The sequence below is a fragment of the Bactrocera oleae genome, chromosome X, assembly GCF_042242935.1.
Source record: "Bactrocera oleae isolate idBacOlea1 chromosome X, idBacOlea1, whole genome shotgun sequence".
In the NCBI taxonomy this organism is placed as follows: domain Eukaryota; kingdom Metazoa; phylum Arthropoda; class Insecta; order Diptera; family Tephritidae; genus Bactrocera; species Bactrocera oleae.
In genome coordinates, this window is record NC_091541.1 from 30,183,030 (window position 1) to 30,195,547 (window position 12,518).

Sequence of the window (12,518 nt, forward strand, 5' to 3'; positions counted from 1 at the left end):
TTCATCCTGATCATTTATATATATATAACCCTATATCTAACTCGATTAATTTTAGGTGATACAAACAACCGTTAGGTGAACAAAACTATTATACTCTGTAGCAACAGGTTGCGAGAGTATAATAAACATATTCAATGCAATCCCATCATACTAACAAATTTAAAATGTTTAACCTTACACAAGTTTTTAGTTAGTACATCTGAAATCATACTTTCCGTTGGTACATACTCGATTTCAATTTTCTTATTCTTGTACAAATGTCTTATATGATGATGCCTAATGTCTATGTGCTTACTACGCGCATTAAATTTGGAGTTCTTTGCAAGGCTCAGTGCGCTCTGGTTGTCACTGTATATCTTCACTGCCGGGACATCGCCGAAACCCATTTCATTAACAAGTTTCGTAAGATACGACGCTTCTTTAGCTGCTGACGAAAGCGCCACATATTCCGCCTCCGTAGTACTCAGTGCCACGACCGATTGCTTCTTGGACTCCCAAGCAAATGCAGCACCTGCAGCGAAGAAGGACCAGCCACTAAAGGACTTCCGATCACTGCTATCTCCAGCCCAGTCCGCGTCGACATAACCATGGATGGGCTGACCATTGCTTTGGTAGTGCAACTTTAGCTGTGGTGCCCTTCAAATATCGCAATATTCGTTTGGCACCCACTTCATGCTCCTTGTGCGGGTCGACATTCCGTTGTGCAAGCTTCGTTACGGAATGTAGGATATCTGGCCGGGTTGTCATCGCCAGATACATCAGTGAACCAATCAATGACTGATACGCCTTTTGGTTGACCCGTTGGCAGCTTTCTTCGTTACATTTTACTTGAAAGCCTGCTTAAAATGGTAACGCGTTCGCCTTACAGTTCTGCATACCGTACTCATTGAGAAGACTCTCAATAAACTGTTTGTGGCCAATATGGATACTGCCAAGCTCACCATCGCGCTCGATTTCCATACCCAGGAAATGTTTCAGAACGCCGCCGTCGACCACATCAAATGCGCCAGATACAAGCGCCTTCACGTTGTTCAGTTCTTGTTTGTTCGAACTCGCCACTATTAGGTCGCCAACATATACGACAATAATAGTGAAGTTATTTCGAACCTTTCGTGTATATATGCAGGGTTCACTAACGCAAGGAACAAAGCCAAATCCTTGAAGCACCTCGTCCAGCTTCTCGTTCCAGATACGGCCGCTTTGTTTGAGACCGTACAATGACTTGTGTAACTTCAACACGTGCTCAGGATAGCTCTTATCCACAAACCCTTCCGGTTGCTTCACATATACCACATCTGTAAGCTCGCTATTCAGATACGCGGACGCCACGTCCATCTGATGCATGTACATCTTGTACTCAACAGCCAGGGCTATCACCATCCTTATTGATGAATAACGTGCAACAGGAGAAAATGTTTCATTGTAATTAATGCCAAAACGTTGAGCGCAACCCTTTGCAACCAACCGGGATTTGAATCGCTCCACTTTCCCCAAGTGATCTCTCTTCACAGAAAAAACCCATTTGCAGCCAATCAGCTTTTCACCTTTAGGTAGCTCTTCCAATGACCATGTATTGTTGACACGCAGCGAGTCAATCTCCTTCTGCATCGAATCTCTCCATTCCTTAGCCTGCGCCGTGCCCAACGCCTCGCTGACTGTATTTGGCACCTGAATGTCATCGGCAGCTATGACATTCACCACGTTGTATTGTTTACGTGGCCGTCCAGGTCGACCAGTATATAGATTTTTAGGTCGCCCTGGGCCTCTCTTACGGCTTTCTTGATTGTTGTCGTCGGTTTCTTCTGCTACTCAGTTTCATTGTCATGGCTTTTTTCAGTGGCCACAGCTTCTCTAGCAGGATTCACCTTATCTGCTACAAAGTCATCAAACTGCAGATCAACCGCGTCACACGCTGACTGGTCTTGAAGTTCAGCTAGTTTCACATCAGCAACGTTTGCGGCTCCCTTGCTGCCATATTTTACCAAGTCATCTTCTAGGAATATGACATCTCTAGCATCAATAATCGTTTGCTTTTCAACGTTTTCACAACAAGGTTGTGCAAACGATACGCCTTCGCAGTCTCGGAGTATCCGACCAACATGTATTCAACACCTTTTGGTTTGAACTTCTTCCGGTGAATTTTATCCAGTACAATCGCCCTCGCGCCAAACACTCTCAGGTGAGATACCGATGGCTTCTTGCCCGACCACGCCTCGTACGGCGTCACTGCAGGCAACGTTGACGTCTCAGATCGATTACGCAGATAGGCAGCCGTGTTAATAGCCTCTGCCCAAAACATCTCGTCAACAGACGCATGAACTAACATGATCAGTTTATGCCATTACTCACCAAAAAGCTGCAAAATTTCTCACTGACATACTCTCGGCCGTTGTCGCTTCTTATTGATTTAATCTTCATTCCAGTCTGTGTCTCGGCAAATACCTTAAACTGTTTAAATTTATCAAATATTTCGTCTCTTGTCTTTAAGAAACACACAGACACATAGCGCGTTTTATCGTCTATAAATGGCGCAAAATACCGTGCACCGCCAATGGAGGGCTTATTCATTGGCCCACAAATGTCAGTGTGCACCAGGTCAAGAATGTCCGCAGACCTATTTTCTGATCTTTTACCGAATTGCTTTTCGCAAATCTTACATTTTGCACACGTTTCACACACATGTTCTTTTATATCAAAACTCATGTTTGCATCCAAGCTGAACACCATGCCATTTTTGGCCATCTTTTGTAAACTCGTGTAGTTCAGGTGACCGAACCGATTGTGCCATTTTTCCATTTGCGCTCTTATAGGCTGCGACACAAAACATTTTTTTATTTCGTTTTTAAATATATACAGCCCGTTTCTATTTTGTGCTTTTAACAAGACTTCATGTCTGTCCATTATTCTCGCTTCATTGTTTTCAAATATTACTTTAAGTCCATTTTTGTTGGCTTTCGCGACAGACATAAAATTACACTGCAGTTCTTTCACGTACAACACGTCGATCAAATCAAAAGATCGCTTGCGCCAATAGAAGCGCACAGTACCACGACCTTCCGCACAAATAGAATTATTACCAGCTAGCATTATCTTTTCTTTATTCTCATAAAATTCTATAAACATCGAGCGAGCACAACACAAGTGGGCGGTTGCACCACTATCCAAACACCACATTTCTTTTGCTAGCTCAATATTCGTAGCCACAGTCAATACAGTGAAATTTGTTTTCTTTACGGACTTATCTTCTTCTGGTTTAGTCGACTTCTCTTTCACTTTACAATTTGCGGCAATGTGACCGCGACGACCAACAAGTGACATTCGATTTCCCTCTCTGTTGTGTGTTTGAAGAACCGTTTGACTTGCTTGACTGTTTATCCGTGCACGCTGCAAATATTTTCTTCTCACTTCTCTCTGTGTATTCATCACATGCCTTCCTTCTTTCGCCTTCTTCAAGCAATTTGAGTTTCAGTGCACTAACACTAGGCAAGACATCACGCGATTCGATGGCAACAACAAAGTTCTCGAATGAGTCATTTAAACTTGACAACAAAATGATCGCTAGCATTTCATCAGGAACCGTTAACTCTATTTCTTGCAGTTTTTCAACTATATCGGAAAAACTATTCACATGCGTTCCAATGCTATCATTTGCACTCATTTTCAAATATAACAATTGTTTAAACAAATTAATACGACGAGCGGGGCCTTTTGGCGTATGTATTTCCTTTAATTTGTTCCACGCTTCCAACGCTCTTTTACAGTGCTTCACATTATTTATTTGTGAAGGCTTTATGCACAGCATGATGCTTGCAAGCGCTTTCTTGTCTTTTGCGTCGAACTGTGCATTTTGTTCTTCGCTCCCATTTTCGCTTTTTGTTAAGTGATCACATACAACTGGCCATAGTTCGGTATGTATCAAAACACTTGTCATTTGATTAGCCCATGCACTATAATTGTCATCGTCTAGCTTTTCTATGGCGAACATTCCCGAATTCATCTTAAGCATCACTTGATCAGAAAGTCCAGAATAATCGCGCACGAACAATTCACTTTCACAAGATTTGATATATAATATGTACATGCGTGTCCAGAAACTCTCCCGATGAATTATTCAATTTCATAACCTGTTTGAGGTCAATTAATTCAGGACAAAGTAAAGAATTTATCTATTACACAAAAGCGAAGTTCTAGTCAGGGGTTGCCAGACGTTATTATTTTATAATAGGGGACATGCAGCGTTGCCAGTGATATTATTATTCTCAACAATTAATAATGAGGGAAATAATATGAAAATATAATTAAAATATCATTCAATAAAAAAAGGGCTATAAAATATATAAAAATATCTGATAGGATTTGAACTTAAGCAAAATATAATATTTCATTGCAATAATTGAGTGTGCTATACAAACAGCACCACATAAGATATTCGAGCAATTTTGTCTAATCTGTGAACTGAAACAACTATTGTTGTTTACTTGCTTCAAATGTTCATATGTCTATATGTGAATATTCTTGAAATTGCCTTCCTTCATTCGCATGTCCAAATATATTTGCATATATGTACACATATGTACATATGTATGTCCCTCAATATGTCTTTCGCAAAAAATCAAACATTCGCGCAAGTGACAAAAAAACGTAGACGCACCATCATCGGCCAATAATATTCAAGCGAACTCGCGGCTTATTTTCTAAGTATCTCATATTACAACGACAACAAATTCATAACTCTGCGCCGCGCTATTTTTTCTGTGCGCCTGGTAAACCATATTTGGTTTTCATATAGAAATCCTACCGCAAATGCGAAATTAAGTTAATAAAATGAGTGAAATTGAATTTCAGTAAAACGAGAAAAATTCAATTTTACAATTTGACAGCCACCACTGAAAATCCTACCTCCTCCTCGCATTTGATGGAATGATTGAACAAGATGGTTGTAAATGTCAAATAACCAGTGTTGCCATACTAATTTATTTTTCAAACGAAGAAAAATAAAATAAAAAGAGAGATTATACCCTAAATACAGGAATCATAATTGTTGATGGACACTAATAAATCTTTTAGTTTCGTTCTTTTGATAAACCCAGGTGTTGGACCGACCAGGGTTATTTTTTTTGAAGTGCGGCCGAAGGCCGCCAACGCAACAGAAATTTCTGCGCGAAAAAACTTGTGTACACCCCGGTGTTGGATCGACCAGGGTTATTTTTTTTGAAGCGCGGCTGAAGGCTGCCAACGCAAAAAGAAGTTCTACGCGAAAAAGTAATATTGTCATAGAGAGTATAACATAATCCTAAACATCAATGCTCTCTAACGGATATTAATACTGTTACTTTTGAAGAAAAGTACCGTTTCGTTATTTCCATTTGCTATTTACTTCATATTTGGCAAATAAAATTCAAACGCGTTTAGTGAGTTGTGCTTAAATTGTGGAAAAGGATAAATTATAAAAGTTATTATTCAAGTTTTTATTTTAAAAATGAGTGGAATTTCAACTGGTAAGTTATTATACTTTTTAATATTTTTTTAAATATTTATTAATAATCATATTTAGATATTGATGAACAATCGACCAGCCGTGGCGTGATGCGCAGAACTAATGTTCTGACAGTGGCAGAGTTGAAAGAAATGTGGGATGTGAGGAAGGTTTTCCAAACATTTGAAACAAAGGAGAGCTGCATAGCCTTTGCTGAAGAGCAAGGGCTCATATTAACGAAAAGGATTTGCAGGATGCATAAGATCCCGATGGTATTATCAATGGCGGGGACTAGTATCGTCGGCACATTTATATGCCGAAAAGGATCGTGCCGTACGCGTTCAGCAATATCTAGGTCTAAGGGTACTTGGTTCGAGAACGCCAAAGTACCCTTAAACCAGATATTTTACCTTATGTTTTGTTTTTCGTCGCATTGGTCGCATGAGGAGGTGCGTAAAAATAGCTTTGTCAGGGAACCGTTTTTATCCAGCGCTACCATATGCGACTGGTACAACTACTGCCGCGAAGCTGTAGTATTATACCAAGTGGACCATCAGGAGAAGTTGGGTAAAATTGGTGGCCCTGGGAAAAAAGTACAAATTGACGAAAGCAAATTTGGAAAGAGGAAATACAACAAAGGTAATATTAAAAATAAACAATAATACATAATTACTTATATATTTTTCTTATTTCAGGCAGGAGGGTGGAAGGTCACTGGGTGTTGGGAATGGTGGAAGATGGCAGTGAGAACTTGCGGTTGGAGGTATGTCCTGACAATGTCAGGTCTGCTGAGGTGCTCATACCCCTGATTGAAAAACCCGTTGCGCCCGGCACAATCATTTGTACCGATTGTTGGAAGGCGTATGATTGCTTATCAACTCACGGGTATGAGCACCGTCGGGTAAACCATAGCGATCCTGACAATCCGTTCGTTGCGGAAGACGGGACGCATACCCAACGAATTGAATCCCAGTGGCGGGTAATGAAAAGATTTTTCTCAAAGGATAATTACAACAATCCAGAAAACTTTGCGGATCTTATCATTGAATATGTGTGGCGAAAAAATATTGCAAATAAGCATGAAGATCCTTTTGTGAAATTAATTGAAGCAATAATACACACTTACAAACCATAAAAAAAAATCTTTTTATTTTATTGAAATAATTTCTTAACTTTTTATTTTTCTAGGTTTTGGATTCCTGTAATTGGGGTATAATCTGTTTTCATTTCTTTCAGTTCACTTACAAAAGATATCGATAAGGTAACACTGGTTATTTGACATTTTGCAACCATCTTGTTATTGTGAAAATCACAAAAATTGAAGAATAATTCAAATATTGAAATAAAGCTATTTTTTATGATATACAATAATATAAAAAAAATGTGTAAAAACGAATTAGTGAAGTGTTAGTGGGTATAAAAGTGAAAAATATAAGTGTATAATTCATTCTAAAACAAAAAAATACGTACTTTAAATAGTCGAAATTTTGAACTTTAAACCCAAATATCTCGAAAACTATAATTTTCCGGCGGCTATATCTATATATATTCTTGATCTGGAGGATCTGCTCTATCCGCCCATACCCATTTTATCCCCGAAAGCCTGGGAAGTTATACTAAAGTTTTCCCAAATTCATACCTATAACCGTTTTTAAAATAAATTCGATAAATAAAATATATATCTGATGTAATTATGTGGCAGTGCGCCCCTGGCCCCTTCTTGCTTGTGATCGTTCAACTTTCTTCTCGCACAAAGCAAAAAGTGTGGACAAAAGTCATTGCTTGTGCGGGGCAAAAAGAAGCAAGCATCAGCGTACGTGTATTTAAGAATATATGTGTGATTATCACATTTGTGTAAATACGCATAATAAGGAAATATTCAATAAACCTAAGCATATGAACATATTTTCCTGATATATTTGAATTTTATCAGGAAGTAAAATATGCTATTAAAGAAATTGAATTATGATATGCTTAGATTCCAATTAATAAAATAAAAAATTAAATAAAATTTCAGTTTCATGAGTTTTAGGATTCTAACGTATAGGTTCGTATATGGATTGTGCTTAACCCCTTCCCGCTTACGACCTCACCACTTCAAAAGTGGAAACGCGGCCGCTTAGCCACCGTTTTGTGGTTATCCTTTGTTCAATAAGCAATTACTCACGCAACGCACATACATAAGTTGGAAAAATTGTCTATTAAATATTTATTTTATTATGAATTCTGGGGTTTTTACCGGTAATACAGATTTTTAATTCAGAAGGCTTTTCATAATTATAAATTTGTCATATCATAGAAATTGAAAACATAAATCTAAATAGGTATGCGCAACGATTTTTCATTTAGGAATATTCGTTGTGTTTATTAATAGCATTTCGCACATTGTGTGGTGTATTTTTCTTTTTCGAAGTTATATTTTTCGATGTTCCCTCATCTGGAATTACAAATTAGTACTCAAAAAGATTTCATTTAACATTTGCTTCTTCTCTGTTCATTGACGTTCTCTGATACAGCTAAATCAAACTGAAAGAATTAGAGCACTTATGACAGCAATTAAAAGCTGAAATTCAAAAGCAAAGGGCAAAATAAGAGCACATCTGTGACAAATGATAATAAACCACAGTACGAAACTGTTGAAGAGGAATTGGCCCTGTAAACAGAGTGGATTTTAAAGAAAAGCAAAAGGCCTAGTAAAAAGCGTAAGACTGAAGCTTCGTCATCGAATTCTGAAAAGCAAACTACTAAAAATCATTAACCGATCTATGAAACGCGTCCTCCGCCCATTATGATTTCAAATATCTCTAATTAAAAAGTTAAATAACCAAATTAAAGATATTGTCAAAAGAACATATGTCTTAAAACTCTTAAATAACGACATTAAAAAAATAAGTGTCACATCAAATGATGACTATAGATCAATGACAAAAAAGTTTTCTGATCATCTTGACATTCCTACGTAATCAAACAAACGCGCCATATAAAGGTTATGGATAAAACTCACTCGGGTAGTACTAGTGCTATTGTCGCTGATTTAAAGGACCTAGGGTAAATGTTCTGAATGTCGTAAACAAATTTAAGTGGGAAACACGAGAGCCACTAAACATGTTTCTAGCTAATTTTGATTCTAACGAAGACGTCAAGAAAATTTATGAAATCAAACACATTCTGCACTCCTTTGTTCTTATTGAGCGTGTTAGAAACTCCAAACTCATTCCTCTATGTGAAAATTGCCAGACAGGCATTTGGACATACCAAGAATTTTTACGGTACAATGTCAAAATGCGATAAATGCAATGGTAAGCACAAAATGATCGAGTCGATCAATTTCCACCTCTGCAGTCGTTTAGATAACCTAGAAAACAATAAAAATTAAACAAAATTTAAGGTGTGAACTGTGCTTTCCGTGTTATGACATGGCACAGCCACATTTTTTTCAAAAACTACAATGTTTATCACTCAATCCACCCTAGCAATTGTGCAAATATATTAATAATTATGAAGATGAAAAAACCAGTACGCAAAATTTTCAAACCAACACTATTACACTAAAAACAATGAACCAACCCCTCTCAATTACTGCAATAGACTTTCCGCCGAGGTACGAAATTCTCGTTGATGAACCAGGGACCGAGGACGAGATTTTTTTTCGGGGCTCAGGAAACAGGATGTGAGTTTGTATCGACCGGAGCACCAACTTACTGGTCAACGGATACCAACCAAATACCCGATATAATAGATTTCTTTATTACTAGGAAAGCGTCCCGAAATTTCATCGAAATTGAAGGGGGCTAGATCTAAGCTCTAATCACTCCCCAATGTATTTAACACTTAGCGAAATCGCCATTAAATAAGAACTAAATTCGAAACTTTACAACGAAAATAGGGACTAGACTTCATTCAAACAAGTACTTCAGACTGAAGTAAACTGTCCCCAAATCTCAACAATTGAGCAACGAGAGCTAGACGTAGAAATATCGTTGGAGGAGGAAAATGTATGCTTAGCGGTATTCCTGGACATTGCGCAGGCCTTATGTAAAAATTAAAAATATGTTTTCCGGTTGAGTATTGTGCTCTTCTGGAATCATATATCACCTCGAGATTCTTTCGTGTAAAACAAGGGAATGTATTCTCCAAACTAAAAGAAATTGAAGCAGGCATACCGCAAGGAAGTATTTTAGGATGACTTTTGTACATTCTGTTTACTAGAGACCGTTAGCAACAAATAGTATGACTGCCACTTTTTCTGATGACACGGCAATACTATGCATCGAATGTACAGCAGAAAAAGCTATGGTACATCTGCAACTTGCAAGAAATGCTCGATGTTAAATTCCGCTGCAAAGAGCACATTAAGATTAAAAGAATTAGACTTAACCTGAAATTGTCAAAAATAGAATGGCGAATTAGACGAAGGTCAAACCTGTCCACACATAACAAATTACTCTTAACGTTTTCAAAATAAAGTGTTAAGAGCTATTGCTAGGGCTCCCTGGTACATATGAAATGCTGATATTCATCAACTTATTCCAGTGAGAGAGCATCTAAAAATAATGATTTTTCGGCATTTAAATTAAAATACCCCACATTTATTAAGATTAAATATTATTATACATGTATCCTTTAAACATATGGAAAAATATTTAAACCTTTTTGTGATATATTAAAACAACTGATTTTTGAACTTTCAATACTTAATAAAATGAATAAATGAATTAACTCTCAATTGAAAAATGTTTTTTATCATTTGCAATAGACAATTAATACAACGAAGCACATACATTTCAATTTCGCATTTTCTTTAATTATCATTTTTGAACTTTGACAGTTGACTGAGTTTAGGAGGTTTTGACGTTTTGAAATGGCTCTCTCATTTCCAGTGACAGCTGAGTTGGTCATATCTTTATCTCTGGTAAATACGGTCGCCGAAGAAATAAGATTTCAGGCAGAAGCCCACTACAATATACTTAATTAACATGTAAATGATGAAGCGAGAAATCTCCTCTTAGCCACATGTCATGCTATCAAACATTGTTATTAAAAAAATACATTTAAAAAAGTTGTTTTACATAATTTATTTTATCGTAGGTTATCATCTTAACATATTTTTTATTTCTATTTAACAAACGCAAGATGTAAAACGTATGCATTTGCAATTCATCATTGTACTTGTAGGAACGCATTGTAGCACTTGATGCCACTCTTTGAATTGCTGAATCCGGACACAATTATTGCCGTCTTCATTATCTACATTGACACCATACAATGTAAACAAAGGGGTTATTGATCCCATAAATTGTAAATAAAGATGCATTGTCCTCATAAAATGAAAAAAAAGAAGTCATTGACCTCATACATTGTGGGGACTCAACACATCTGCCAGCACAATTTCATATTCAATAATTCTTCTTTTCTCTTCACATCAGCATTTAAGGGAATATCCCAACCGTTACAACTGTTAAATTCTTACAATTATCTCTGCTGAATTTCGCTAAGAACTTCTATTTGTTTTACAACTCAGTCGTAGTTGAACGGTCACGCAATACCATAGATAAAATGATCCGAAACTCCTCTCTTTTCCTTCTGAGAGAGCTCATGAACTTTCAGTGCTGCCAAGAAAAACCACGAGTTCATGAGCTACTGAACAGATGACAAGCAAAACAATGAACTATCCCTAAGAATCCCGCAAAAATAAATTGCGAAATCAGTGGATAATTTGTCGCAGAGTATTGTTTTGCTTAGCAGTACCCAGCAAATGTTAGGTAAACTTTGACTTTCGAATAAATTATCAAAAGATATTTGTTTATTGAGTATATAAAAAAGAAATAAGGATCATGTTTAGGTTATTTAAAACTTGTGTATCTAGAAATATTAAAATATTTTGTTAAATTTAGTTTCAAACGTTGATTTTGAAAATCTTTTGTGATTAAAATATACATGTACTTATATTTAGAAGTCACATAGGATATCTAGCTTGTTAAACTAATTTTAATTATGTATATTTTTCTGTAAAATGGAAACCGAAAACTACCCAAGAAATACATTTAAAAATTTCAAAACTTTCTTCCCTTAATGGCACCACTGTCAAATGTTATAAAAAATGTGGACTTTGACGGCGCTCTCTCAAATCAAAGAGTTTCGGATCATTTTATCCATGCGCAATACGGACGTCATGGAGCGCAACACTACGTAGTCAAACAAACTTTTACATTTTATGTTAGGTTTACAGTTTCAGTTTTATTTATAAGAGAGTTTCGTAACAAAAAATTAATTAAATAAAGATGTGTGGTAACGTAAGACTCCAAAAAGCATAACGGCAACTTCACCAGACAATGTAACCAAAGGTTGTTTACTTGGCTAAAGGTAAACAAAGGGCCCTTGACCCTATAAAATGTAAACAGAACCATAAAGAGGTCACTGACATCATAATATGTAAAAAAGATCATTGACCTAATGTAAAGAGAGGTTGTTGACTTGGCTAAATGTAAACAAAGACTGTTGGCTTAACTAAAAGAAAACGAAAGAGTTATTGACCTAATAAACTGTAAACAGTGCGATCATTGATCCCATAAAATCTAAACAAATTTGCATACGTTCTGTTTTTCCAAGAAACTACTCATTAACTCGAAACCGCCAATATTACTATGAGATATAAATGGAGATCCATTTTGGGGTTCCCTACTTTTTTAAAGAAAATACACAGAAAGTTTAAATTAAACGGAGAATGTTTATTAACATTAGAAAGAACATTTCTTTTCATATTATTTTTGGAAATTTTCTGTTTCAAATGTTGGCGGCGGCTACGTCCCATATGGCCTATCCGTTGAGTTCAATTTTCGATGACTCGTTCGAGCATTTCGACTGGTAACTGACGAATGACAGGGGTGATGTTTTGCTACAAGGTCTGAATCGAAGCAGAATTGTCCGCATACAAGGTGCGTTTCAGAGTAAAAAAGACTTAAAAAAAAAGACAGAACAAATGGTTTTATCGGTAAAATCAATTAATTTATTCAAAATAGTCTCCTTCTGCCTTAATACAGCT

The 12,518-nt window shown here is 36.7% G+C and overlaps 1 protein-coding gene across 1 annotated transcript; it reads left to right on the forward strand.

The window, feature by feature from the left end:
• Positions 1 to 5,628: 5,628 nt before the first annotated feature.
• Positions 5,629 to 6,611, forward strand: LOC118681731 (uncharacterized). The gene is made up of 2 exons (XM_036367503.2): positions 5,629 to 6,115; positions 6,172 to 6,611. Exons 1-2 carry the CDS (start codon positions 5,629 to 5,631, stop codon positions 6,609 to 6,611), a joined length of 927 nt encoding a protein of 308 aa, XP_036223396.2.
• The last annotated feature ends 5,907 nt before the right edge of the window (positions 6,612 to 12,518 follow it).